The sequence below is a fragment of the Brassica rapa genome, chromosome A08 (genome assembly GCF_000309985.2).
Source record: "Brassica rapa cultivar Chiifu-401-42 chromosome A08, CAAS_Brap_v3.01, whole genome shotgun sequence".
In the NCBI taxonomy this organism is placed as follows: domain Eukaryota; kingdom Viridiplantae; phylum Streptophyta; class Magnoliopsida; order Brassicales; family Brassicaceae; genus Brassica; species Brassica rapa.
The window spans coordinates 20,026,151-20,053,394 of NC_024802.2; the positions used below are offsets into that span (position 1 = coordinate 20,026,151).

Here is a 27,244-nt window from a genome sequence, read left to right on the forward strand (position 1 = left end):
AACAAGCCGTAAGGTAACTCAGATTAATTTGATGTAAATAACCATTTAAAATCAAATAAATTGATACAAAAGTCTAAAGAACGTACGATCATAATTTCAACTTTAAATGACCAGTGTATGTAGTCTCTTAATCAAAATTTATCACATTTATTTCGTTGTACTTCTAGATTTCTTTTTGTTATTTGTCATAGAAAAATCAAACTTAGAAACCTAGAAATCCAACAATAAAAAAGTCAACTCGTTTTTTTGTTTGAGCAAGTAAAGTCAACTCGTTAACGACCAAAAAAACCTCGGCACAGACACGGAGGAGAAAAAATGGAAGAGGGTGGGAGACACGCACTACATGAGCGCATGGGGAAGCTATGCAAGTGGGTGACTCATTTTTGTCGGTTTGTGCTTTTTTGGCTTTACCACAAAAATAAAATAGTAAAAGAGTGTGCTCATCCACAAACTCTTCCCTACGTAAACACGCTATTAGGCCATGGATGCCTTATTCCATTTTATTTTTCTTATATTACGTAACATTTATCTATCTATTTAATATGACTCACATTTTGTTGCGTTTCTCGAGTCTCATGTTCTTCTAGAAGCCTAACATGGATACAAGTTACAACCAATAATCCTAGAAATGGGCCTTGGCCCAGTATATTACAAGCTTCTCGCTCCTTGCTGCAATTTGTATATTGAGATCATATGTTCAATGCGAGTTTTGATTTGGTTTTTGGTATGAGTTTTTCTGTTTACGGATACAGAATTTTAGAAAAAGTTATTAAATTTATATTAATGTGGTACAGTCTCAATTATGGCATGTAGTTTCATAATTTTGAAGGATTATTTTAAAAACGTTTTTTTAAGTTTCATAACTAGTTTCGGTAAACTTGATTATTAACCGTTAAACTCGGGCTTAGGGCCGGGTTTCTAATTATAAACCAATTGAAGATTGCATATGTTCCTGAACTGAACATTACTGATAACCAGTGTTTCTACCAGGGGCGGACCTAGCTTGTTGAAGGGTGGGGCATGTGCCACATACTGATTATAGGAAAGTTTTAAGTGATTAGTCGAACTATGGTCGGTCCGTAGGTTAATTGGTGACTTGTTGAATCGATAGTCCCATTGGATAAGTGTTACTCTCCCACTCACCATCTTGTATTCCCCAATGTTTTTTTTTTCTTGAGCACCAAAACCCCATGTTCTTTTCTACTAACATTTTTCCCGTAGCCATATATATTTCTTTTAGTCAATTTCTTTTTTTTCCATGATTTATCAGTTAATTTATCAAACATTTTAGAACTGATTTTATACAAAAAATTCCAATTGTTTTTTTTTATTAGTTACTTTTCCAAGTCTCAAAATTCAAAACTCTTTACAAGTTTGAGTTTTCTTTTTGAATAAAAATTTCATAACTATAACTTTTGTTATGTTTATTTTCATTTTTGCTATATTATTTATTTGTGCCCCATATAAATATTTTGTCTAGATCTGCCCCTCTGGTTTCTACCTATGTTTTACTTCGTGTAATTTGATTTTTAATGCTAAATGCTAGCTTGTATATATGAATGATGATGCACGTATCCTTAGGTAGGTGTAGACTTTTGGCCTTGGACGAAAAAATGCCCAGGTCCTTTCTAGTATTCCTCCTTTAATTATTGGTTCGGCTGGCGATATCTTTTATATTCGGAGTATCTGCGGTCTACCTACGGTTCCAATAAAATCCTCGAACCTATTTTAATTTGAAAACTTCATTTATAAAACTCATTAATATATACGTTCCAAAGTTGAATATATATATAGTAATTTAAACTTCCATAGAGTATAAGATATATACGTACCGAATACTAAAATAGCTGTACCTACAATCTAATTTACTAGAAACAGCTACAAATATGAAATATGTACGCCTTCGTTGACCATTATAGCTGTCGGATTAACACCTAAAGCTAAAGCCTGGAACTAGAAGGCTAAAACAATACTAATATCCAATCAAAATCAGTTACTTGCATATGAGGTAATCTAAAGTAGATGTTCATTGCGTAATGAAAATACTACAGTACTTGTTCTTAAGCTAGAGATGCTGCATCATGGGACAGGGTCATGCTAGCTAAAATCCAATATCGTGAACAGAACCATATATAATTAACTCTCAATTTTCTTTAAAACTCGGACAAAAATTATCAGGAAAAGTAAATAAAGAACAAAGAATACTCGCCTATGACCGATTGATAATATAACACATAAAAATTATTGAACAATTCATCTAACTCTCCACGATCGTCTCCAATCCAGGCCTCCAAGATCCATATTTTGATTCGTATAGTACCTTCTCTTCTAGGGTTTCTCTTATTTCCACACCACCATGATCATGATGATGATTATCATCCTTAACCAACGATGAGTTTCTTCTTCGGAATATTTTCTTCAAATGGTTATGCCGGTTTTCATTGAGTGTCTCTGCTGCTTTCTCGGAGATGAGAGCTAGCTCTTCGTGTGTTAAGACAGAGTATAACATGTCTGTGGGAAGGAGGAGGTATAGATGTCGTCTCGGCCGCAAGAACTCGTCGGGAGATACGGCGGTGACTCGGTGGCCTATTTGGAGCAGAGTTGAGTCGGTGATAAATAGACCTGAGTTTTGAGAGACGATTTGGGAAGTCTTTATGGGTTTTGAGAAGACTTCGAGCGTTCCGGTGAAAGGAGCTAAGATTTTGACTACTCCTGATGATGAGTTTGATGGTGAGCATGAAGATGTGTTTCCCATTATGTAAACAAAGTAGAATCAACAAGAAGAGAAAGAGAAAGTTCACATTGACATAGAGAGAAGTTTCGTAGAAATGGGCTGGCTTTTATAATTATGTGTATACATATAGTTGTATTAGTTTATAGATTAAGTGGTGATTAAGTATAAATTATTTTTTGTTTGCTGGTTGTGTACAACTGTGTGTATCTTCTTTCTCTCCAGTTCATAGTTGTCGTTTTTTAACTTTATTAGGGACTCTTATCTATCTGATAGATAATTTAAGTTATCAAACTACAAAAAGTAAGGTTTTAAGTATCACCAATATTAATTGTCATATAATCAAGTCAATCTCGATAATTAATCAAACTAGATCCGATGTCCGCGCTACGCGCGGAAAATGTTTGATGTTTAATGGTTTATGATAAAAAAGGGTGAAAATATATATATATATATATATATTTTTGTTGGTCAGTTTAACTAACTTTTCATGGTGAGTCAAGGAAAAATAACTAATTGTACATGGAAAACTTTTTTGTATCCATAACTAATTATATATTATTTAAAAATTATTTAAAGCTTTTCTTTGATTTTTGAACAATATATTTAATGTTATTAGAATACTTAGCAAATTATAAAGTTTAACAATATTTTGGCTCTACACACAACCAAAATCAGTCGGGTAAGGTACACACATAAATATATGAACATAAATATAGATACACACATTTTTTTAATTAGAACAACATACAAATGCGAACAATACATATTTTAGTTAATAAATTATATTGTATGTTTTTCTTAAGTTGGATTAATCTTTGTGAATACTAATACAAACACGACGCCTATATACTACAAAAACTATGGTTTTATTTTCTCAACAATTGTAAACACAACCTTTATTTATCATACCAAAGCCAATGATCCCTTCGCTCTAATTCATTGGCTTCGTTCCCTCCATATATTGACTTAACGCTCCTTCTTTCTCACTCACTTCATCACATTCCTACTACAAATTTTCAGAGGCAGAAAGCACAAAAGAAACTATTCATTTTATGTTATTTGGTGGAACTCTATTTAAAAGACTTTATAAGCTGTCTTTTTAAAAAAATATAATCGTAAAGGTTTGTGCAAATAAACAATACAGAAACAACGAATAATATTTATACTTTATAAGGCCCTCTACATGTTTACATAAGCCTTTATAAGCATTGTTTATATTAAGTCTATGTTAATTTGCATGTAAATAAATAAAACATGGACGAAAGTCAATATCATTTAGTAATGATCAGTGATAAACATAAGTTCAAAAATAAGCAAAAGGTAAATAAAATCAAAATAGTCCAGAGCCAAGATAGCTCAAATGTTGAAAGCCAAAGTATGAAAATAAAACACAAAATAGTCTTTAAATAAAATGAAAACCAGTACTTAATCCGCAACATATTCTCCCAACATGTGAGAGTATAACTGGAGATCTAATTGCCAGACTTAGCACGTTTGGCTTCACCTGATTCAACCATTTCAGAACCTCTCTTCACCCTCCCATCCACAGGTTCCTCAGAGACAGTTTCTACCAAAGCTTTTACAGGTTCAGGAACATCAAGAGGGAGTACTTTTGTGACAGTCAGAGTGTGTATCTCGCCTTTAATATTGCGATCTGATACCTTGACAATGAACCTGTATGTCCGTCCGATGGTATCAACCAAGGTCTGTGGCACCGGGATTAAGTGATCATCGCCCATGCTCTCATTGGCCTATCATAAATTGGAATAGTTGTTAGAATAAATATACTAAGCTGTATTGACATAGAGGTTAGTAATCACCTCAAAGTAGCTCTCAACCAACTCAGATGCTTGTTTCCCAGTCAGCTCACGCCCAGCTTCACCAAGGATAACAAAAACCGCATGGTCATTGTTGTCATAAACAGACAGCTTTGTGAGGTACCTGCCATGGAAGAATATTAAAAGAATGCACAAAAGTATGACTGAAATATAAACTATGATACTTACTGTGGAACACCATCTACTTCATGTTTTCCACATTTCTTGCACATGAGTGATGTAGGCCCTTTGATTGCCTTAGTATGGCACACACCGCAGCCAATATAATACCAAGGAGAACCGTGGAAAACAGCATCAACAGTTGCTGTGCACTCAAACCAAGTAACCTGCCACAATGAAAATACTTCCATCACAATTCATCAGCAGGTACATTTTTAAACTGAGTCTTTTTGGTTACTTGAGTGTTTAGACAGAAATTCGAAATAAAGATGATGACTACTGCAAAGAACATGTTGAGATCAATATAAATGGATGAGACTTTACGCAGAATGGATGAGTCTTCTAGACAAATGAAATCATATACGGACATGTCAACAAAAAATAGAACTGGGAAAAGAAGTCTCAAACATACATCCCACACCAACCAAATAACCTTCTCATAATGCATTTGTAAAACGTGGGAAATATATTACCTTTGCTGCTTCCTGCTTGATATAGGAGAATAGCTCCCCTATCGTCATTGTTTCAGTCTTTGTGACCACATTTGCATCAACCCTATTAGCCACATCTAAATTTGAGTCCAACCTGAAGAAAATGTGAAACCAAAATGTAGTTAGACTGAAATTACACATTCAATTTCAACCAGAGGAATACCTACCAAGTGACATAATCACGGGTTGGTTGAACATCAAAGTCCAAAAACACCCGAGAGGATGACATTGAAGCAAGAGCAAGAGCACCTGTTGCATAACCTTTGTTAGTCATAAAATAACTATAAACCATTAAAAGACATTCAGTATGCTAACCTCCAAAACGTTTTGGGTTGACAGTGGTTACTAAAATAACCCTTGGAGTGCTTCCATGTGACTTGAATTTGGCACAAAAGTCTGCTGCAGCCTGGTCCCATAGGTAGAGCTTCATCACTGGTCCACTACAATTAAAATAAACCCAAGTGATTAGAGAAATAGTATACTAATAGATCTAAGACACTGTGAATGACTTACTCATGAGTTTGAACATGGAGCAAAACCCGCCGGGTCGAAGCTATTTCCTCTTCGTCAAGCACCACACTGTCATTCAGTGTCTGCCCATTCACCAGTTTCAAGTGCCCAACATAATCTGCAATAACAAATAATAGAAACTAATGCTGATTAGCTTTACTTAGACAAACATATTTATAACCAAAATCTCATCAGTATAACCAAAATCTCATCATATACTGCAACAGAATAAAAAAAAAGAACTTGGTACTCCACATCTAAAACTGACAATCAATACTTATAACCCAAAATCTCGGATGCTACCAAATAATTCTCTATCTACTAAATAAAAATAAAACATGATACTCTACAACTAAAATATACAAATTTACTTATATATACAGAGCCACAGATGTTACCAAATAGTACTTTATCTATTTAAATCTGAGGATATGCTAAATACAACTTAAATATTTAAGATCAAATCAAACAGTTATCAAAATCAATGTGAAGTCGATGAGTCTTACCGTAAAGATCACCTTTGAGGTCACATGCTGCCTCAAACTCTTCGTAACTATGGAAACGGAACCGATCATCAGGGAAATTAACCCGACTGTCCTCAAGATCAGAGAGAACAGAGTTCGAAGTGAAACTGATGACTACCCTAGGCTCAGCAACCCGGTACATGACTTTGCTGTTTGATCCGAAACACTTATTCAGTCTGTAGACAGATCCTGCTTTCATGTGTGGCAAGTAGGTATCAATCCTTGCTGATGGGATGAAACCTTGGATAACAGTTCTCTGTCAAACATGTAAAAACAACGATCAATTGAGTAAATATCAAGACCGTAAGAATATATAAACTTTTTAAAAAATTTCAGATCGAACCTGTTCATCAATGAGGAGCATCTCTAGACCAATAAGTGTTTTTGTAAGCACATTTCGAGCCTCCCAGAAATGGATGAGCCGAAACCTTAACTCCCCTTCTTGTATGCCAAATGAGACGTCTCTAAAAAACAACACCTTATCAACCTTGGCGGAGGAGCGAACCTGAAACAAAGGGAGCACAGAGAGGTTTTGATTAGACGCTGTAATGTGAGACAATTCGCATAGGTTTAAAGGGAAGACGTCTGCTAAAAGGCGAATGTGAAAAGAAAGCCAAAAAAAGAAATCGTATGCTCTCCCTTCCGCACGGACATCACCACTGACCAGAGAAAACTCGCAGTGATAGAGAGAGAGAGATAGAGAGAGAGAGAGAGAGAGAGAGAGAGAGAGAATGGGTTTGATACCAAGAACGAATTAGACGAAGAACAGTAGAAGAAAAACATCACCTTATCAACCTTGACGGAGGAGACGGCGGTTGATCCGCTTGGTTGGATCGGTACAGCGGAGGAGACAGCGGGCATAACCTTATGGACCTTGGCGGAGGAGACGGCCTTTTTACCGGTTGGTTGATCCAGAACGGTGGAGGAGACAACATCCTTGCCGTTTGGTTTCTTCACAATAGGATCGTCGGAGACTATGGCTTTCCCGTTCGACTTCATCGCGAGAACAAATTGAGAGAGTTTTGATTGAAAAAAAACATGAAAGAAGAGATTTATAAATAAATGGAGAGGAAGCCATCAATCAAACCAAAACGGACAATTGATTACTCTACAGTTTGGTTGCAGTGGAGATGGTGAGCCAAAACGTCGTTCAATCGATGAAAATCTAGAGGAAGAAGGAAGATGAAAAGTAAGAAGGACTCGTGTAATGATCTAGGGTTTGATATTGGGCCTCAATGGGTTATTTTTTATTGCAAATATTATGTGACAAATTCAGAGCCCAAATAATTCTGATTACATGGCCAAATAATTTAATCTCATTGGCTGATTTTTTTTCTTACGTGGACACGCTCGCGAGGCTGCGTATCGAGCTTTTAGTATTGTTTTGATTCAGCCCTTATAAACACGGCTTTGTTTTTTTGTTTGTTTGTTCTACCGAACACTAAAATACAATTTAGATATATTTGTGTCTTTTTGTTGTGAGAAAGGTCATTTAGAAATGTTTGTATTCAGAAAACAGCTAGCATGAGGTAGTAAGACAAAGCAGAGAAAAATAGACATTATTTTCGTACGGTTTTGAACCGCTAATAAATTATCTTTTCTAGTAAACTGTAGACAGTTTTTCAATGGTGAACAGATAAAATTGTAAAAAAAAAAAAACTAATAATTTTAGCAAGTACTGGGAAGCATAATTTTTTCTCTACTCGTAACTTAATCGAGATCGCCAGTTTATATTTTTTAGTTTTACACGAACTGATGGTATGATATGAAAAATAATATTAAAACAAATAATTAGTTTAAGCCAGTTTACAAAAAAAAAACAAATAATTAGTTGATGAATAGTATATAGATCAATTGAGATAAGAAAAAGCACATGGATGAAGGATGGGTTGGTTGTGGAGCGTTGGGCGACTGGGCTGAGCTCGAGTCACGACGCTACCTAACTCATCATTGGACATGGCTTCTCCCTCCGTTCCCTCCCCCTTTCCCCACTATTTTACATATATAATATTAAATTTGTTCATCGGGTTTTTGAAATTCCAAAAGCCAAAAACAAAGATTACATAAGTAGGTACCATGAAACAAAGTATTACATCATATACTATACAGCTCATTCGCTGTCTGGATACATCGTACATGTAGAAATGTATCTTTGTTAGTTGCCACAAATTTATAGGACATAATCAACGTTTTGTAATGTTAAAATTTACATTAAAAAAGCTATATATATAGGCAATGCCATATATAATATACTGCATGTGATTATATATCCTAGATAGATGATATTCAGAAAGACAAAAATAAATTAATGTGACTACTTATGTTTTACTTTAATTTACCAATTAAAATCTACATGCTTACAAATAGATTGATATGTTTGAATACTTTCTATTGATTCAGAATTTATTAGCAATGGTATTGCGGCATAATAAGATGTAAACTGTATTAAAAATTGTCGCTGAACACTCTAGCTGGTCTTAACTTATGCGCCTTCATATGATGTGGATGTGGCTGTCTGTTTACTTGCGTATATGTATTTGTCGTTGTCGGACATCACACACTGGTTCACATTATGTGATTTGATTTGTAAAGTGCCCTGGACTTTTGATTCTATTTGTTTGGTTGTTTCTTGCTCTTTTTATATTATGCTTACTTCAATCTTGCAATAATTTAAACCAAATCCATTTGATGAACTGTCACACAAGATTTGTTAAATCGATAATCTGAAAACAAACAGTCAAAAACACTTGGATGACACATTAGTTATAATTAAAGTGAAATGGGGATCTCAAGTAGCTAGCTATCGTCAGCATATTTGAAAGAGGGGATAATTTATTAACATTATCTTGACAGTAGCTAGCTTCCAAATACGTTTGCTATTAAACTCTAACGAGGTTCATATCTATTTCAAAGACATTTTATACTTGACATATGTATGTTGTAAACCAGTGTTTGTAAAATTAATAGCTTGAACTAGTAACGTTGTCACTTGTCAGTATTATAATTCATATTGAGTTGTAGTGATGTACATGTTTGTGAATTGTATTGTGTATATGTACATTACTTAGATGATTAACTAAATGGTTTATAATTAATATCAATCTAGCTCGTTTCCCGGCCCCTAATTCATTCCAATTTAGGAGACAAATTTTACACAAAAACCATGATGAGACGATTTTAAGTTTAGGCAATTAGTTAGAGATAAAATGTTGGTAAAGAGCTGTTGGAAATTATTACTATTATTAGAAATTTCATAGTACATATTAATACTCATCAGTTACCGAATATTGTCTGATAATAGTAGTTTCCAACATTTTAAACCTAGTAAGCTGAATAAAGACGTGACTAATTAGTAGGATATCAGAAAAAGATTGTTGCCAATGCCACGAAAGCAGCGGCGAAGCTAATTCCGGAAAAGTTGATGGCCGGAGCCGAGTCTGATGGTTTGGCCGTTGAAGAAGCTGAACCTCCCGTAGATCCGCTTTCTGTTCATGTATTTTAAAAAGAAAATAAATACTCCACAACTCTTAGTTTTCAAAATAATAAAAGGAAAAATATATTATTTAGGAACATCATAGGATGATATATAAAGACAGAGTTTTTCAAAAAATAACACACAAAAATAAAAATTCTCAAAATAAAATTAATCAAAAGTTTAAAAACGTTTTTTTTACTTATATATTTTGTCATAATTTTTATGTGAGATCTAAGATATTTGTCATTTTCGAAAAAATAATACTCCCTCTGTTTCAATATAGATGATGTTTTAGATGATTGTTTTTGTTTCACAATAGATGATGTTTTCACATATCTAGGTAACTTTAACTTTATCAAAAACTGTGTAGCCAATTATGTTTTTATTATTTTTGTTTATAATTAAATAAATTAGTTTAAAATTATATTTTAATGATTTTATGTTTAGAAAAGATAATTTCTTAATATGTGTGCAAAGTAGATGAAACTTCATCTATTATGAAACGGAGGGAGTAGCTAGACTTGTAAATTCTTTTCTGAATAGAATAATAATATAAAAAAAGCAAAACCATGATTAATTAAAATTCCAAATTCTGAACATTTTAAAGGTTATGTATTCATACCAGCGGGAGATGCCGGAGGAGTTTTAGTAGTTCCTGGTGACGTCGAAGGCGTCGTAGTACCTTCGTAACACACAAAATCAATCTTAAGAAAAACAATGTGTGCATTAGCCTGAAAACAACAAACATACTAAAACGGCGTCGTATCTCACCGGTGCTGGCTTTGCACTGCGACACATCAGCGTTGGCGCCACAAGCTTTGGGGAGAACAAGAGCGTTTTCTTTAGTAAGGTTAAGCGATTTAAGCATATCTACGTTGTTGAAGACGGAGCAAAGACAGTTCACGTCGGTCTCGACGATCTCCTTCAGCGGCATACAACACGACGCTGGAGGCGGCGGAGTGACTGAGCGAAGATACGGCTGACACGGCATCAGTTTTTGTATACATGGCATTGAGTGAGCATCTCCTGCTCCGCCGCTCGGCGGTGTTGTTGCGGCGTTAGACGACGAGATGGAGCAAAGTACAAAAATGACAGCGAACTTAAGAATCTCCATTTTCAAGAAACAACGTAGTTTTTTCTTTTCTTTTTGTAACGGTTTCTTTAACTTGGATTGTGTGTTGTGTGGATTAGTAATACATCTCCACGTTCATCATTTATACACACACGTTGGTTATAAATTTAAAAAAAAAACTAATCGACTTAACTGCCTATTTTTTCGAGAAACAGTTACTGAATCTGTTCTTATCCGATCATTGCGTATAGGAGAGAAGACTAAGCCCTAGATTAGTGACATTAATTAGTTAATCCAAATATCGTGACAGAGTTTCCAAGAGTTTAAGTGATTGTTAATAAAAGAAAGTCGAATTAATGATACGAAACAAGAAGTGTCTAATATATAATGACATCTTCAACTCTATATTGTTTGATTAGTACGATATTATTTTCTTTGGGTTTAATTGATTGGTTTTTCTTCCCAAATTTTTTTGTACTAATTAGAGTTAAACATCTTTTTACATATTAGATATTTTTTATCTAATTCTCTAATGTGGAACTTTGATATTTTGTATGTTAGACGTTTATCAAGTGGTTTATCAGTATCACTTTAGAACGAAAACGAAGAGATGAAAAGCTGATGATGAAATGACAGTTCGTGATCAGCCCACTTATTGAGATGTAGATCTCTTACCCAAAATTCTTGGGATAAAGTAGGCATGCAAAATCAAGGACCCGCTCAGTGTAATACTAGGCCATAGTCCAGAAAACAATGGAACTAATTTTTATCGGGCCCTTTAATTAACAATTTAAAATCTTTTTAAGAAGGTTATAGCTCCATTACAAACGAAATATACTGAGGCTTACTATTGATTATGAACCAACCCTCTGTTTGCTAATTAAGCATGAAAGAACACAAAAAGATAAACTATCTCTAGTTTTGTGGAAATTAATGTTATGAAATGAATTAATCTAAGACTGCACACTATATTCTCAAACCCTAAATTACGTGCATCTCTCTTACATCTTTCTCACGTGTCAAGTCATTAGCAACCAGCCAACTAACCAGGCTGAAATAGAAATCTAACCGTGTGGTGGTTTGATTAGTATAAGGGAATTGATATTTGCAAAGGGTTGAATGTGTAATACAACTAAAGTTTTAGATTAGCTTGTAATTTACAGAACTCTGGATAGTTTAAAAACGACCCCACTGGTATTATTGTGCCGCGTAAAGGAGTGTGCACCTGGCGCGTTCACCGCGTTGGATTGAGACACATTTCCCAGGAACGTATTTAGCATGATTAACAGCTTAACACTACTACTACTTGGAATTAAATTTAATATGATGTATCTAATATAAATTATAGTTTCCAATTGAATTAGCTAATGAATTAGAGAAATACTTGTCTATTCAAGAATAATTTACTAACTACTAAATAATACAGTACTAATGAATTATGAAACCCAGTGATAATAACAACTTAAATTGCTGAGATTTTGCCTTTTGGGGGAGAATATCCATTTAGACAAATGAATCTCAGCGAGGGACGTGGTCCGATGCTCTTTAAACTTCGCAGCACGTGGAATGATGAATGTAATAACCACCGTAAATGTAGAATCAAAATACATCACAAAATTTGGAATTAAACTAGTATATATTAACCATTACAAAACTAATAGAAAAGAATGAACAAAAATATAAGAAATAAACAGAAATTCGTTTTCATCTGTAGTGAAAACACTTTTTATAACTCTCTACAAAAAATGAATAAAAGAGAATAATTTTTCATTTCTTATAAATGATATGCTTTTTTATAAATGATACGAAATAAATTACTATAGGGTTATTTAATAATATTTTTTGGCAAAGTGATTTAAAAATATTTTGGTGGGAAAATAAAACCCAGTTTCTTACTTCTTTATCAGCAAAATATTACCAAATGAAATACTATGTAGTGGTTTGCACTCTTTTCTCTTAACTACTAAACTGAGGCATTTATTAAATCGAAAAGGGGGTTTTATAACAACATATCCTACAATTTGTAAATGTGTTAATCCAGATCATCACGAGCATGTGTAATAAAATCCGAAAACAAATTCCACTAGTATTAAATACATGAATAATCGATTTCAAATTCGTCACTGATTGCTACCAAAAATACTACGTGGCTAGTGTATACATGCGTCCGTAGAAGAAGTGGCACCTATAAAAAGGTCAACCTCGCAGCTAAATTCACAAGCCACCAACCAACCAAACAACTTGCTCCAAAACCTCTTATCTCTCTCTCTACCGATAAAAGATGGCAAGTACTAATCATGAAACCGCTAAAGCCACCCCTTCCTCAGTGGACATGGCCAATCCGGAAGAGCTCAAGAAGGTTTTCGACCAGTTTGATTCCAACGGCGACGGAAAGATCTCTGTGGCTGAGCTCGGAGGCGTTCTAAAAGCCATGGGGACTTCATACTCGGAGACTGAACTCAACCGCGTGCTGGAAGATGTCGACGCCGATCGCGACGGCTACATCAACGTGGACGAGTTCTCTACTCTCTGCCGCTCGTCTTCCACCGCGGCAGAGATCCGCGACGCCTTCGACCTCTACGACCAGGACAAAAACGGACTCATCTCCGCCTCTGAGCTCCACCAGGTCCTTAACCGCCTCGGGATGTCGTGCTCCGCCGAAGAGTGCACTCGGATGATCGGACCTGTGGATGCTGACGGCGATGGGAACGTTAATTTCGAAGAGTTTCAAAAGATGATGACGTCATCCTCACTCACCAACAGCAACAACGGATCCACTGCTGCGGCAAACAGTAGTTCGACCTAGCCTAGGTTTTAGATTCGTTCGATTTGCGTATCTGGATTCTCTCTACAACTGGATGTACTTGGGACTAGTTGTTACTTTGGTTTTGTACTTTTGAAAATGTAATAAAGTCTTCTCTCTTTTCATATGGAGATGTTTGAGAAAATATCGGCCTTCTAAAGCCCGTTTAAGGCCCAAATAGCCATCTTTTGCTTTTTTACTTATTCAGTTGTTTCACAAGTCAAACCTAACATTCAGTGAATTTGGTAGTTTTGACAACCTAACTCTCAAAGTGAATTTGGTAATACGTCAAAACTCAAACGTACTAAGAAACATGCATGATTGAGCTTTATGACTTTTCACAACCCAAAACTCCACAACTTGGTGCCAGATACTAACATAACACCAAGCTTAGGTAAATGAAAGACACAATACACAAGTAAATAAACGTAGTTGACAAAATATATACTCTTAACAGAATTCTTGGATTGTATTCTGTAAAGTCTCTTTCACGCCTCTTTTATATCCAATTATCTTATATACTACTTTTCTCAAAAATGTATTTAGTCCTCAAAATAATGTTTATATTATATAATAGTCGCAATCACATGACACTAGTATGCAGAAATACAATTGTATAACTTTTTAATAATAAATAGAGCCATATACATACCAAATGGAAAGACTTTCTTGATAGGTCCTTATATTACAACAAACCGTTTCTCCTTAATATTTTATCATCGATCTTCCTTTCTCTTCCATTTGCTTAGATAAATCCTAATCAAACCGGACCACTATATAGCATGGCGGAGGAAACGTACGACGAAGAGTGTGACTACCTCTTCAAGGCGGTGCTAATAGGAGACTCCGCCGTGGGGAAATCAAACCTATTGTCTAGATTCACGAGAGATGAGTTCCGGTTAGACTCTAAACCGACCATCGGAGTAGACTTTGCTTACCGGAATGTTCGCGTGTGTGGCAAGACCATCAAAGCTCAGATATGGGACACCGCCGGCCAAGAAAGGTACCAAAATTCAACCTCTGTTACAAAAACTTACTATAACGGGATTTGATGATCAAGATATAATCAAAGTTTCTGTTATCAACGTTAATGACAAATATATTCGTGTCATGTGTTCATCGTAAATGGTAATTACATGTGAAAAAAAATAGAAAATACATTGAATTATTATAAACAAGTATAGGATTGCGATAATGGTAAGATAAGGAGATCACGCGCAAAAGAAAAAAAAAATGAAAATCTTGATAATTAAGCAATCGATGTCACGCGGACCTAATCTTTAGTTGTATGTCGGGACTTTTTTCAGAAAAGAATTTTATATATGTCGACGAATCATTTTCTTAATAAAACTAGAGAACTAGTCATTTAACAATCTATGTTATAAACTTATAAATGATCTTAATCTTTTTTTATAAATGATCTTAATCATTGTTTTTGTATGGGGATACAAGATTTAGAGCAATAACGAGTTCGTATTACCGTGGAGCTCTAGGAGCTTTATTGATCTACGACATCACAAGACGTCAAACATTCCAAAACATAAAGAAATGGTTGTCGGAGCTCAGAGGCTTCTCCAGCCCTGATACCGTTGTTGTTCTTGTCGGTAACAAATCCGATCTCCAGCAGTCTAGAGAAGTAGACGAAGAAGAGGGTAAGAGTTTAGCTGAACTAGAGGGTCTATATTTCCTAGAAACATCAGCTTTACAGAACCAAAACGTGGAAGAAGCGTTTCTAAGCATGATCGAACGGATACATGAGGTTTTGATCCAGAAGATAGCTTTAGATAACAAATCAAACGGTGACGACGGTGATGTTCCGGTCGTTCCCACCGGTAGAGAGATAGTAAATATTGACGAAGTTACCGCCACTCGACCGTTGAGTACTTCTTTCTCCAATTGTTGTCTAAAGTAAATTAATTAACTATTCATTTATCTTTTGTCAAGAAGTATTCATTTATTTTCATTTGTATAGTTCTTGGATATTTAATGATGTAATTTATAATTGTTGAAAAATTAATTGGCTGTCCTTATATATTTTTTATTATTATCACATAATAGTAGTTTCTTATTTATTTTTATTTGTATAGTTCTTGTTCTTGGATATTTAATGATGTAGTTTTATAATTGTTGAAATTATTAATTCGGCTGTATTTATATATTTGATAATGATAATAATAATAGTTCTTATTTATTTTTATTTTTTTATATTTCTTGGATATTTAATGATATAACTTTATAATTTTTGAAATATTAATTCGGCTGTATTTATATATTCTATTATCATCATATAATATTAGTTACATTTAATGGGAAATCACATAAGCTAGGCAATTGAACCAAAAGACAAATACCGACCAAAAGAAAAAAACAAAAGACAAATGGATCGTGAACCGAAAATTCAACCGGATCCGGTTTGGTTAGTGTGGAGTCGTTTTCTGGGTTTGCTAATGATTAACGTCACCGGCTCGTCACTGTAATACCACACCCTCCAGTTCTTTCTTCTTCCGCGTGTTGTCTGATGAGAGTCATGAGACTAATTCATGAATGATCACTGACGAAACGGTGCCGTTTTTGGCTCTTTAGTGTCGTCTCCATTTTGATTTGACGGACAGTGAAGGAAATGGCGAATTGGATCTCGTCGAAGCTCAAAGCCGCCGAAACGATTCTTCAACAGGTGAAATGTCGAATCTCATTACTCTTTCTATTCCGATGAGAATCTCTAATTGAATCTTCATCTCTAATGGACGTGATCCAGATTAATCATGGAACTTGATTGATTTTGGGATTAATGTAAAACGGTGGTGCATTGCAGATTGATCAGCAGGCAGCAGAGTCTCTTCGAAAAGATGAGAAGCCTGAGACCACCTATGACGAGGCGTTTGAGACCTTTTCAAAATCTGCAACTCTTGTTTCGTTGAAAGATCAGCTGAGGAAGAAAACATATGAAGGTAGTAGTAGTAGTTTGAGAGAAGATAAACCTATTACTACACTCACTGACAATGACTGGACAGAGCTTCTGAGTGCTCCTCCTAATAATCAAGGGACCTGCACTTCTAAGCCTCGTACTCCCCGTGGAACAGCGTCTGTGGTTCGAGGATTGAAGAAGGATGGGAAAAAGAATCCTTTGGTATCTGATGGAAAGAAGAGTAATGGTAACGGAGGGAAGCCACAGAAACAGATGGATAAGGAAGTGTCTAGCCGCCCTTCTGATGCTGATATGGAAAGTAAGAATGATTCTCAGGATACGCACAAAGAGACTGAGAAGGATGTTAATGCTGCTGCACCACCTCCCTTGGATGACTCCTCGAGATTGACTAATGAGACTTTCATTAGGGAGAAATTATCACATGTAGGAAGAAAAGATGGTCGTGAGCCTAGAAGAAGTGATGTATGGGGAGAACAAGTGAAGGGAGAGGTTTCAGGGAGCAATGTTTCTGATGGTCTAAAGAGGAAGGATTCTTCGTTTTCAAGTGGTGATTCTGAATCGGATTATGAGTCTGACTCGAGCACTGACTCTGAGAGGGAGCGTCAGAGGGATGAGCGGAGGAGGAGAAGAGAGAAAGTATTTGCTGAGAAAGTTGCAACAAAAGCTGTAGAGGTCATCAAAGAGCGTGAGAATATGGTAGCAAGACTTGAGGGTGAGAAACAGAGTTTAGAGAAAATAGTCGAGGAACGAGCTAAACAACAGGCACAAGAGGTAGCAGTTTATTATGTTTTTTTTTTCCTTGCAATGATGAAGGTAGTAAGTACTTAAGATTGCTCTTAGACTTTGTGTTGTGTATCAACTGACGATATGAATGCATGCATATTACTTGATTCAGATTAAGAAACAGCATGCTCATTATCTTTGACACGAGGTGTACTCTTGGGTCAGAACTGTGAAGATCATATGATAGCTGCGAACACCTATAATATGATTTGATATCTGTATTACTCGGAGCTAGTTGAACTATACATGTTTATGTCCTATTTTGTTAGGCTGCGGAGTTGCAAACAAACATGATGGAAACGCTGGACGCTGCTGACCTTGAAAAACAGAAGCATAACAATACTAGAATGGAAGCTTTTTCACGCTTGGCCGGATTAGAGGTATTACAGAATGCATATTGTCTGGCGACAATTCAAAGTGTTGTTACCTTATAAGTGGAGCAAGATGATTCGATATTCTGATTTAAACATAAAGTTGGTATGTCATAGGCGGCAAACACTGAACTTACTAGATCGCTTGCTGCTGGGCAGAAGAAGCTTGAGACTCGGGTATAGATATTACTTTACTTATTATTACTGAAAGAGATTTGGGTCAAGGTTTTAGAACGAACTTATATATCTGCATTTGTTTACTAATTTCTTTCTTTTCTTATGTACCAGATAGATCAAGTAACAGTACTCCGAGAACAAGTTGAGCTTAAAGAGTCTGCTCTTGAAGGTATTTTCTTTGGGAAATGTGATAGTTATTACTATGTATTGAAGAATCCCCTTTTATAGAAAACTTCGTGTACTCCATACGACTCTGCTTTACTGCTCATATTCATTTAGCAATAAGCACTTCTCCATTATAGTTTTTATTTAAAGAAGTGTTTATCATGTAGTATTGAAGCAAAAAGCTTCTAATATCCGGGGAAGTGGAAATCTCTTAAGCAAGGTGCCTTGAGTCTTCCTTCCTTTCTTTCTTTTGTTTTCTGTTATTTTTTCTTTCCCCAATTTCAGCATGGACATCATGCTGCTTACGTGTGGGCTATGTAGTTAGATGCTTCTAGAGGAGACATATTCGAACACCAGATGCTTGAAGCAGAGATTTCTTTGCTGACTGATAAAATCGGACGGTTGCAAGATAAGGTTAGATACCACAGTTACCTACTTGTGACTTACTCTCCAGGTTCAATATGGAATGATTTGGTATATGCAGCTGTATAATTTTTCTATGAAATATTGGGCTGTTGCTCAAGGCACATACTCTCACTATTGACATTGGTTCCTTTGTTAAAACTCCAGGCAAATAAACTGGAAGCAGATATCAGTACGATGAAGAAAGAACTCGAAGAACCAACTGAAGTGGAAACTGAACTGAGACGAAGACTTGACCAACTAACTGACCATCTTATTCAAAAACAATCCCAGGTATATGAACACTTTTAAATAAACGATAATTCAGATAAAAGCTTCCTGACTCTCTTGCCAAATTTACCAGGTCGAAGCGCTTTCCTCAGATAAAGCAACTCTATCGTTTAGAATCGAGGTACATCGATGAATCCCACCAATCTATATGTTCTTCACACACACACAACCAAAGTTTGATTCTTTGCTAGGCTGTAACAAGGCTTATAGAAGAAAACAAAGGCATGTCTGCAACCGAAGCCTCGTCCCAAGATTTTGAAGCAGGAGAATGGAAACTCTCAGGATCAAAGTTAAAACCAGCTTTCCAAAGTAAAATCAGATCAGGCAAGAAACATTTGGGATGGCTAGTGATGCAACTAAACGCTATATTCGTCTCTGGAACCGTCTTCTTGCGTAGAAACCCGACTGCTAAAATATGGGTTTTGGTCTATCTGGTTTGCCTTCATCTCTGGGTACTATACATCTTACTCTCTCATTCCAGTACTTCTTCTTCAAATGAACTCAAATCAGGCGCAGTGATTTCCTTAGAGAACTTTAGTAATAGTTCCCTTCAATAGCTTTTTTCCTTAGCTAAAACCTTTCACAGGAACAACTACACGTTATATATTCGAGACTGATACTTTACATCTTACGGGTCTGTAGACGATAAAAGAAAGCTTGCCTAACTTGTGATTTGAGTATATATTATTTTTAGTTTTTTTGTTCGTTTTCTTTCTTTCATATACATGTTTCTAACTGTAAGTTAGTTAACAAGGAAGCTGTTGCGTATTTCTTACGAGTTCAAGTTTCAAAAGCAACTTTCAGTCAAAGCCCAAGACTGAAGGTAAAAAGGGAAACTAAAAAGTAAAATGAAAAAAGAAAGAGATGGATGGACCGGACCAATAGTAGAAGAGGATTGTCCTTTTAATCTCAACAGCTCTTTAACATTCATCAGTTTTTCACCTTAGTTTGCCAAACCTAGAAACCTCAAAACTCTCTCAAAGGCTCAAAGCTTCTTCTTCTAAATTACTAATGATGAGGTCAAAGAGGTGTCGAGCTCCACAAGAGAAGATCACTCTCAAGGTCACGAACCTAGAGGACGAAGGTAAAGATGTCTACGAGATTGGTGTTCATGTACATCTTGAGAGACTAATGCTTGATTACTGCCAAAGGAGAAACTTAGATTACACCACTCTCAGTTTCATCTTTAACGGTACCTTCATCAGGCCACTACAGACTCCCGCTCAACTCATGATGGAAAATGACGACATCATCGACACGGTCATGGATCAAGGCAGCGCCGGTCCTAACGAAGACACCGCTTGAGAAGAAATGAGTTTTATAGTCACTAGTTTTAACTATCTAGAGTTTAATAATTAGAGTATTTTAATTAGAGTGTTTCATTAGAGTTTCATAATTAGAGTATTTTTAATTTGTTATGTTGCATTTAATAGTTTGTATCAAGTCCACTTATTTTTATTTAATCAGTAAAATTATTCTGGATGTGAAAACAAAAATCATAATTATATATTCCTCGGTATAACTTTAAGTGGTGTTTAAGAAGTTTTATTTTGTTTCATAATAATTAATGTTCTCAGTATTGTAAATAAAATTTATTGTCATTTAAAATTTATAACAAAATATTGTATTTTTTTATTGGTTGAACTAATTTTATTTAACGCTATTTTTATGTAACTAAGATAAATTATATAAAATTTTATATTTTTTTAACTTTTGTGTAAAAACCTTAAACACCATTTAAAATGATACAGATGGAGTAGTTTCATTAAAAATATTTCCTTAATTTCTGACAAAACAAAAGAAAAGATGGATCACACTTATTGTATGCCCCACTAGAAAAGCCCATATACACAATAAATGCATGCCCACACGGCCACATCATAAAGTTTACTATGGTAACCGATTCCGGTTAGGATAAAACCGGCTGTCGAAATATTTTTACGTTTTAAATGTGAACATTTTATTCTTACCTCTAGACACACACACTGGTGAAAGAATCGCCATCAAGAAGATAAACGATGTGTTTGACCATGTCTCCGACGCAACCAGGATCCTCAGAGATCAAGTTGCTGCGGCTGCTTCGTCATCCGGATGTTGTGGAGATTAAGCACATCATGCTACCTCCTTCCCGCAGAGAGTTCAGAGATATTATTACGTTGTCTTTGAGTTGACGCACTCTGATCTCCATCAGGTGATTAAGGCGAACGATGATCTAACTCCCGAGCATTATCAGTTTTTTCTTGGATCAGCTTCTCCGTGGTCTGAAGTATGTTCACGCAGGTTTGAGTTTCTGGTTTTTACACATTGTTCGGTCTCTTTGTAGATTCATTGAGATACTTAAGAAAGTGTGTTTTGTTTTCAGCTAATGTGTTTCATTGAGATTTGAAACCAAAGAACATTCTAACTAACGCTGATTGCAAACTGAAGATCTGTGATTTTGGACTCGCTCGTGTTTCTTTTAACGATGCCCCGACCGCTATATTTTGGACTGTGCGTCATCATCTAATTGCAACAAAGCTGCTCATCAGATTATCTCTAACTTATTCATCGTTATGTAGGATTATGTAGCTACTCGGTGGTATCGTGCCCCTGAACTTTGTGGATCGTTTTTCTCCAAAGTAAGATTCTTTTTTTTCACTGAACTCAACTTCTATTGTTACTCTCTGTGTCACAAGAAAATGCTTCTCGTTTTCTGTTGTGTAGAATACTGTTGTGTGGTTCTATAAGACCAACCAGGCATGCGGGTTTGGTTAGTTTGGTTATTTCGGTAGTTCGGTTCAACATAAATCTTACCCAATTAATTTGAAATAAAGTTTGGTTTGGTATTTAATTAGTTCGGTTTTTAAAAATCATACCGAAGTATTTGATTTCGTTTAGGTTTGGTTTAATTTTGTTAAAATTTTGGATAAATTTGATTAAATTTGGTTAGTTCGGTTTGGTATTCAATTAGTTTGGTTTTTGAAAATCATACCAAAGTATTTGATTTCGGTTAGGTTTTGTTTAATTTTGTTAAAAAAAACTAAATTTGGTTAGTTCGGTTCAAAATATGGTTAGTTCGAATAAATTCTAGGCCTAAGACCAACCATTTCATGCTGAATTAACTTTATCATATTCCAGTATACCCCTGCGATTGATAATATGGAGTGTTGGTTGCATTTTTGCTGAAATGCTTTTGGGAAAGCCTTTGTTTCCCGGCAAAAACGTGGTGCACCAATTGGATCTTATAGACTGACTTTCTCGGCACTCCACCGCCTGAGTCCATATCAAAAGTTAGTAACACTCGACTAGTTTTTTTTTCAAAAAAGCTCTTTGAGAAGTGAGTTGTTTTCTGTAATGATATTTTTTGAAATCTTGAAAAATTTGACAGATAAGAAATGAAAAGGCGAGGAGATACCTTAGCAGCATGAGGAAAAAGCAGCCGGTTCCTTTCTCTCATAAGTTCCCAAAAGCTGATCCTTTGGCTCTACGCCTTCTTGAACGCTTGCTTGCGTTTGATCCTAAAGATCGTGCTTCAGCTGAAGATGTAAGTGAAGAGTTTTATTTTTATTACACAGATTGAAACTCTGATGTTCATTGTTTCTGATTTTTTTTTTGTATTTACAGGCACTCTCTGACCATACTTCAGTGGTTTGTCGAACTCAGAGCGTGAACCATCAACGCAGCCAATCTCAAAGCTTGAGTTTGATTTTGAGAGAAAGAAGTTGAACAAAGATGATGTCAGAGAATTAATCTACCGAGAGGTAAAACACAAATAGCCTTCTTCTACTTCTCTGGTTATGTTTATCTGCTCTTCACTGATTTTAACAATCACTTATCTTTGGGGAAAAAACACATTAGATATTGGAGCATCATCCTCAGATGTTGGAGGAATACAAGCGAGGTGGTGATCAGCTTAGCTTCATGTACCCTAGGTTAGCTTAATTAACAGCTCATAAACTATAAGTCCTGAAACTAAAAAGTTAAGTAATGGGATGATCTTTTTGTTGTTTATGCAGTGGGGTTGACAGGTTTAAGAGGCAGTTTGCTTATCTTGAAGAAAATCAAGGTAAACCAGAAGGTAAACCAGGAGCAGGAAGAAGTACTGCACTTCATAGACATCATGCTTCCTTGCCAAGGTAATGTGTTTTCACAGAATCCCTCTCGCTTTGCTCTCTCTTTCTCTGAAAGCATTTTGCTTCTTTGTGATTGTGTGTTTGTAGAGAGAGAGTTCCTGCTCCGAAAGGTGAAACTGCACAAGGAAGTAGTGATGTTGAGAGTAGAGCAGCAGCTGCTGTGGCTTCAACCTTTGAATAAGCACATCCATCTCCATGTAATTTTTTGTTTTGTCGTTTTTATACAAACTGATCTTTGACGTTTTTTTAGTTGAAGGACATGATTAACCCCGGTTTTTTAGCCGGGTTATTAACTCATGATTTGACATTTTTTTTGTTTTTTTTTTAAATTTTTTGGCTAAAAAACGTAAGAGTCGGTTCTTAGCTTTTTTGGTTAAAAGTTAAGAGACGGATTTTTATATTCCGCTAAGAATCTCACCCTAAGAAATTCTCATTAATCATGCTCTTAAAGCATGATTATCGGTGATTTGGGTTTTGGATTTCTAAATATTTTTTTTTTGTCTGACTAAAAAAAAAATTAAAACCTAACCAATCGCGGACCGCCAAGTATCAGTAGGATCCACAAATAGTACAAAGACCCAAATAAAGTCAATTATTGTTTGGTTACTTTTGTCACCGGTTTTTGGTGTTTTGTGGGTCTCCCCTCTAAGAAACTCCTAAAGTGTCCCGATAAACATGGTATTATATCTCTTATTTAAGAAACGGTTCTTAACTTTTCTTAGTATCTAAGAAAAGTTAAGAACCGTCTCTTATCTGAAACCAAGAACTTCAGTTAAGAGATTGAGGTTAATCATGGTCTAATCGATTTTACTTCAGTGCCATTTGGTGTGGTCGGGTCTAATCCGGTTCAGGTTGAACCGGGATACTGGGTCCTTTATAATATAAACCGGAAGATAAAACTCGGCTTTTTAAAAGCTAAAATTAAAAAGTTAGCAGGCTTAATGCTGTGTTAGTTGGCTTTCTAATGACGAAGAATAAGCTAAATGATCTCTTGTTTATTAGTCCATGATGTCAAAATCTAAATTGTATTGTTATACTTTTTGTGTAATATGATATCCATTATCGGATGATAAAATTATTGGTCTGATCTCATCACGACAAAAACAAAATTATTTGATTAAATCATTGGTCTGAAATAATGTTAAAGAGTAAAGTGAGCTCCTAAAGCATTTTCATCTCTATGTTATTTCAGCAATAATTTTTATAAGAACATTTCTAAACTTTTTAAGAAAATTATTAGAAGTTTAGTAGATACTCTTCTTATATGTGTCCCTTCATTAATAATTTAACTTTTCTAAGAGAAATAAAATTTAATTATTAAAGCTTTAATTTCGTTTAAGAGTTTGTTAAGTAATGGGAACTGCTCTTAGGAGCTTATCCACCAACCCCAAACCACAGCCTCAATAAGAATCTGCAAAAGCGAATAGAATTTTCCAGGCTAAAGTCCATAATACGCCAAATTGGTTAAGCAATATTAGGCGACAATAAATTTTGTATAATTCATTAAAACTATTTAAATTTGTAAACATTCAGAAGTGAAATGTCTAACTTTATACTTTAAGATTATGATAAATACGCCGCCACAATTTGGAATTTGACTTCAAATTTTGACTACTAGGAAAAATAATGGGTTTCATCATATCGTAAAGGAATAGATCACAAAAATCTTGACTAACACCAGTGAAATTTCTAATAAACGTTTTTTAAATGGGAAAATGCCATCAAAAATATCATATTACACCCCCGCAAAAATACCATCTAAAATTTTATCAATAACGTTTGGTGACTGAAATCGTGATGTTGAACTAGAAAACAGTACTGTATATTAAAAAGTAAAACATCAAATTTAAACCTTTAGCAGTTTAACATAAAATATATATAATTATCTTTATAGAATGTCTTGATTAGACATATATTTGCATATAAATGCGATTATAAGTGTTCTAAACACCACAGCTCCATTTGAAGATTATGAGTTGAAAACACTTTCCTTCTGAGTTCACCAGGGTCATTTATTATTACGCACACTCAAGTGATATATATGGTTGCATGGTTGTTCAAAAAATATGTATACATATATGGTTGCATGGCATCTGTTTCGAAATTTGTAAAAGCTGTCTTCTGTATGACTGACTTCAAATGCAAAGAGACTTTTTTTTTAACATGAAAGGAGACTTGTAATTGTAGTATGTTATATACTCTCTCTTTCTTTTTTAACATATATGTTATATACTTACATTACTGTATACTTATATGTACAATGTATTCATATGTTTTTGCATACAGTAAATTTTGCATTTTTTCTCAAAAGAGAGAGTCCTATCTGATTCCTTTTATCAGATGGCTCACACCAACCCATTGATCTATCACTTTATGGACCATATAAAGTCTCAATGATTTTCTTTTTAAAAGACTTCAAAAAGTATTTCGTCATATACGTCCCACTATTTATTAGTAATGTGGACTGCAAGTTCAACACCCTTTCTCACGTAACTCCTAGAGTTTATTAAGTGTTTTTAGTACCGTGCAAATAAAATACATAAACGTTATGCGACTACAATAACTTTCATAAAATTTCCCTGATAGCCAATTGGTTCTTCAGATAATGCTTAACCCAAATATACCCAAAAAGAGGGTCTAATATACGATACACACACACGCGCGTTTTACATGTGAGTTTAATTTCATCCCTACCCACGAATCCTGAACTGATATCCACTTCAAGTAGACATAACTTTTACGTACCCATATTATTACATGTGCTTTCTTTTTCAGCAGAGTCAATAACAAGATGTTCCACTTACGAAGTGACTGACGATAGTATTTGTAAATCGCAATAGTAGTTTGTTTTCTTTCTGTCGATATTGTTTGTCATCGTTCGAGAGCTAACAGTTGACGTTATTATTGGCTAAAATAAATTCATCAACTGGTCATTACTAGCTAGAAACAGTACGGTGTACGGAATACAAGTGATTGGTCATGTTTTCTTAATTTCTAGATCCTCACTGGCTCACCATCGATCGGTTGAAATGGTTTTAATAGGAAACTCAAGCGATGATATATGAAACATGTACAAGCCCTAAAACATGCGCATGTTTTCTTTTTTAAAATAAATTAAAACTGAAATAAATTAAAACTAAACCTACGATAGAATCGAAACAATTCGTAGCTAGGTTACACACGAAATGACACGTTAATGAAACGTAGTAAATTGCTACGTTACTTTTCGTAGCAAAATCGTATCAACCACTAGCTACGATTTTTTTACGTAGCACATTCGTAGCAAATTAGCTACGATTTTGTTACGATTTGCTACGTTTATGTTTTCGTAGCTAAAACGTAGCAAATCCGTAGCTTTTCTATTTCTAGCTACGATTGTACCGTAGCAACTTCGTTGCTATTTGAGTTTTTTTTACTAGTGTGCATAGAAACGAGTTCAAATAAAAAAACTTTAGAGAACATATTCTTGCCGTTCTTTTTTGATAAGTATATTCTTGCCGTTTTATAGAGTTAGTAACCGATAATCTTAGCTAGATTTATAGTGACCGAGAGAACACAGACTAAACAATCGACGTTGGAATTTCCAAAAACTCTTCACTAGCAAGTAGCAACCATTAAACACGTACATTTGATTTACTATAATTCAATAATTAGGTCATTCTCATGTCGATTCAAACACAGTTATTATGTTGGAATATAAACTAAATTATGTTGAGTTATAGTCAATTTAACCGAAAAGTATTGATATCAAGTTGGTGTTATTATATATTTACTTTTTGGATTAGATTTGTTAGTGCTATACATTTTGTTACATCAACTTGCTAGTAATACATTTAAAATAAGACACGCTGACTATATTACATCTTAAACTATCAAACAGAGACTCAAACGTGACAAAAGCTACGAGGATTAATGACTGATTGACTGGTGCTTAAATAAATGAGCAAGTTGAACGAGATAGTTACATTCAAATTGAGGGAAGTTTGGTGAACAAAAGAATAATTGGGTGCTTTACAAAAAAAAGTAGAAGAGGTGTCTGATATATGCTGAGATTGATCGAGAAGAGAAACAAAACAGTTATAGAAAGCAACCTATAAACACAAGAGTCTAATATTTTAGTAACACTAAATAATTTAGAAGTGGCTAGTTTATAGTTTACATAACCTTATGAATAAATCATGTTGAGATGAGTCAGATGACTATGTATATGAGAGATTTGAAATCTTCAAAACATATTATAAGTGGTTTAACTTTCTTGTACGTGGTACTCTCACCTACCGATCCAATAATGTAAGAAAACCCACCCGTAATTATTGACAAAATATATATATACTTGAAATTAGTTATCCCCTTTATCTTTTTCGTGCATGGTATTTTATTGGGCAGAGAAAATCATCTTAGGGGTGTTTTC

General features: G+C 35.0%; 7 protein-coding genes across 7 annotated transcripts; 4 read left to right on the forward strand and 3 right to left on the reverse strand.

Annotated features, from left to right (window-relative positions):
* Nucleotides 1–2,114: 2,114 nt before the first annotated feature.
* LOC103835914 lies at nt 2,115–3,109 on the reverse strand. Its single transcript, XM_009112108.2, has one exon. The coding sequence runs from the start codon at nt 2,753–2,755 to the stop codon at nt 2,258–2,260; it is 498 nt and encodes a 165-aa protein (XP_009110356.1). The 5' UTR covers nt 2,756–3,109; the 3' UTR covers nt 2,115–2,257.
* An 853-nt stretch (nt 3,110–3,962) lies between these two features.
* LOC103856770 (replication protein A 70 kDa DNA-binding subunit A-like) lies at nt 3,963–7,317 on the reverse strand. Its single transcript, XM_033276776.1, has 10 exons — nt 7,043–7,317; nt 6,600–6,761; nt 6,239–6,512; nt 5,736–5,850; nt 5,538–5,662; nt 5,390–5,471; nt 5,205–5,316; nt 4,741–4,898; nt 4,555–4,675; nt 3,963–4,485 (listed from the first exon to the last, which is right to left on the reverse strand). Exons 1-10 carry the CDS (start codon nt 7,253–7,255, stop codon nt 4,207–4,209), a joined length of 1,641 nt encoding a protein of 546 aa, XP_033132667.1. The 5' UTR covers nt 7,256–7,317; the 3' UTR covers nt 3,963–4,206.
* Nucleotides 7,318–9,465: 2,148 nt separating this feature from the next.
* LOC103835915 (non-specific lipid-transfer protein-like protein At2g13820) lies at nt 9,466–11,067 on the reverse strand. Its single transcript, XM_009112109.3, has 3 exons — nt 10,503–11,067; nt 10,354–10,413; nt 9,466–9,741 (listed from the first exon to the last, which is right to left on the reverse strand). The coding sequence occupies exons 1-3, from the start codon at nt 10,843–10,845 to the stop codon at nt 9,617–9,619; spliced, it is 528 nt and encodes a 175-aa protein (XP_009110357.1). The 5' UTR covers nt 10,846–11,067; the 3' UTR covers nt 9,466–9,616.
* A 1,929-nt stretch (nt 11,068–12,996) lies between these two features.
* Nucleotides 12,997–13,800, forward strand: LOC103835916 (probable calcium-binding protein CML27). The gene has a single exon (XM_009112110.3). The coding sequence runs from the start codon at nt 13,085–13,087 to the stop codon at nt 13,607–13,609; it is 525 nt and encodes a 174-aa protein (XP_009110358.1). The 5' UTR covers nt 12,997–13,084; the 3' UTR covers nt 13,610–13,800.
* Nucleotides 13,801–14,040: 240 nt separating this feature from the next.
* Nucleotides 14,041–15,661, forward strand: LOC103835918 (ras-related protein RABA6b). The gene is made up of 2 exons (XM_009112111.3): nt 14,041–14,609; nt 15,059–15,661. The coding sequence occupies exons 1-2, from the start codon at nt 14,389–14,391 to the stop codon at nt 15,516–15,518; spliced, it is 681 nt and encodes a 226-aa protein (XP_009110359.1). The 5' UTR covers nt 14,041–14,388; the 3' UTR covers nt 15,519–15,661.
* A 317-nt stretch (nt 15,662–15,978) lies between these two features.
* LOC103835919 (golgin candidate 2) lies at nt 15,979–19,425 on the forward strand. The gene is made up of 10 exons (XM_009112112.3): nt 15,979–16,280; nt 16,419–17,303; nt 17,585–17,695; nt 17,804–17,863; nt 17,975–18,032; nt 18,196–18,248; nt 18,350–18,442; nt 18,599–18,724; nt 18,795–18,842; nt 18,913–19,425. The coding sequence occupies exons 1-10, from the start codon at nt 16,227–16,229 to the stop codon at nt 19,276–19,278; spliced, it is 1,854 nt and encodes a 617-aa protein (XP_009110360.1). The 5' UTR covers nt 15,979–16,226; the 3' UTR covers nt 19,279–19,425.
* A 1,395-nt stretch (nt 19,426–20,820) lies between these two features.
* LOC103836275 (mitogen-activated protein kinase 8-like) lies at nt 20,821–25,923 on the forward strand. Its single transcript, XM_033276792.1, is given in 14 exon segments — nt 20,821–20,871; nt 20,874–20,954; nt 20,956–21,001; nt 21,084–21,211; nt 21,280–21,339; nt 21,839–21,856; nt 21,858–21,947; nt 21,949–21,990; nt 22,089–22,244; nt 22,325–22,334; nt 22,337–22,461; nt 22,559–22,632; nt 22,717–22,836; nt 22,921–25,923. Coding segments are annotated over 14 exon segments (1,080 nt in total). The 5' UTR covers nt 20,821–20,835; the 3' UTR covers nt 23,015–25,923.
* The last annotated feature ends 1,321 nt before the right edge of the window (nt 25,924–27,244 follow it).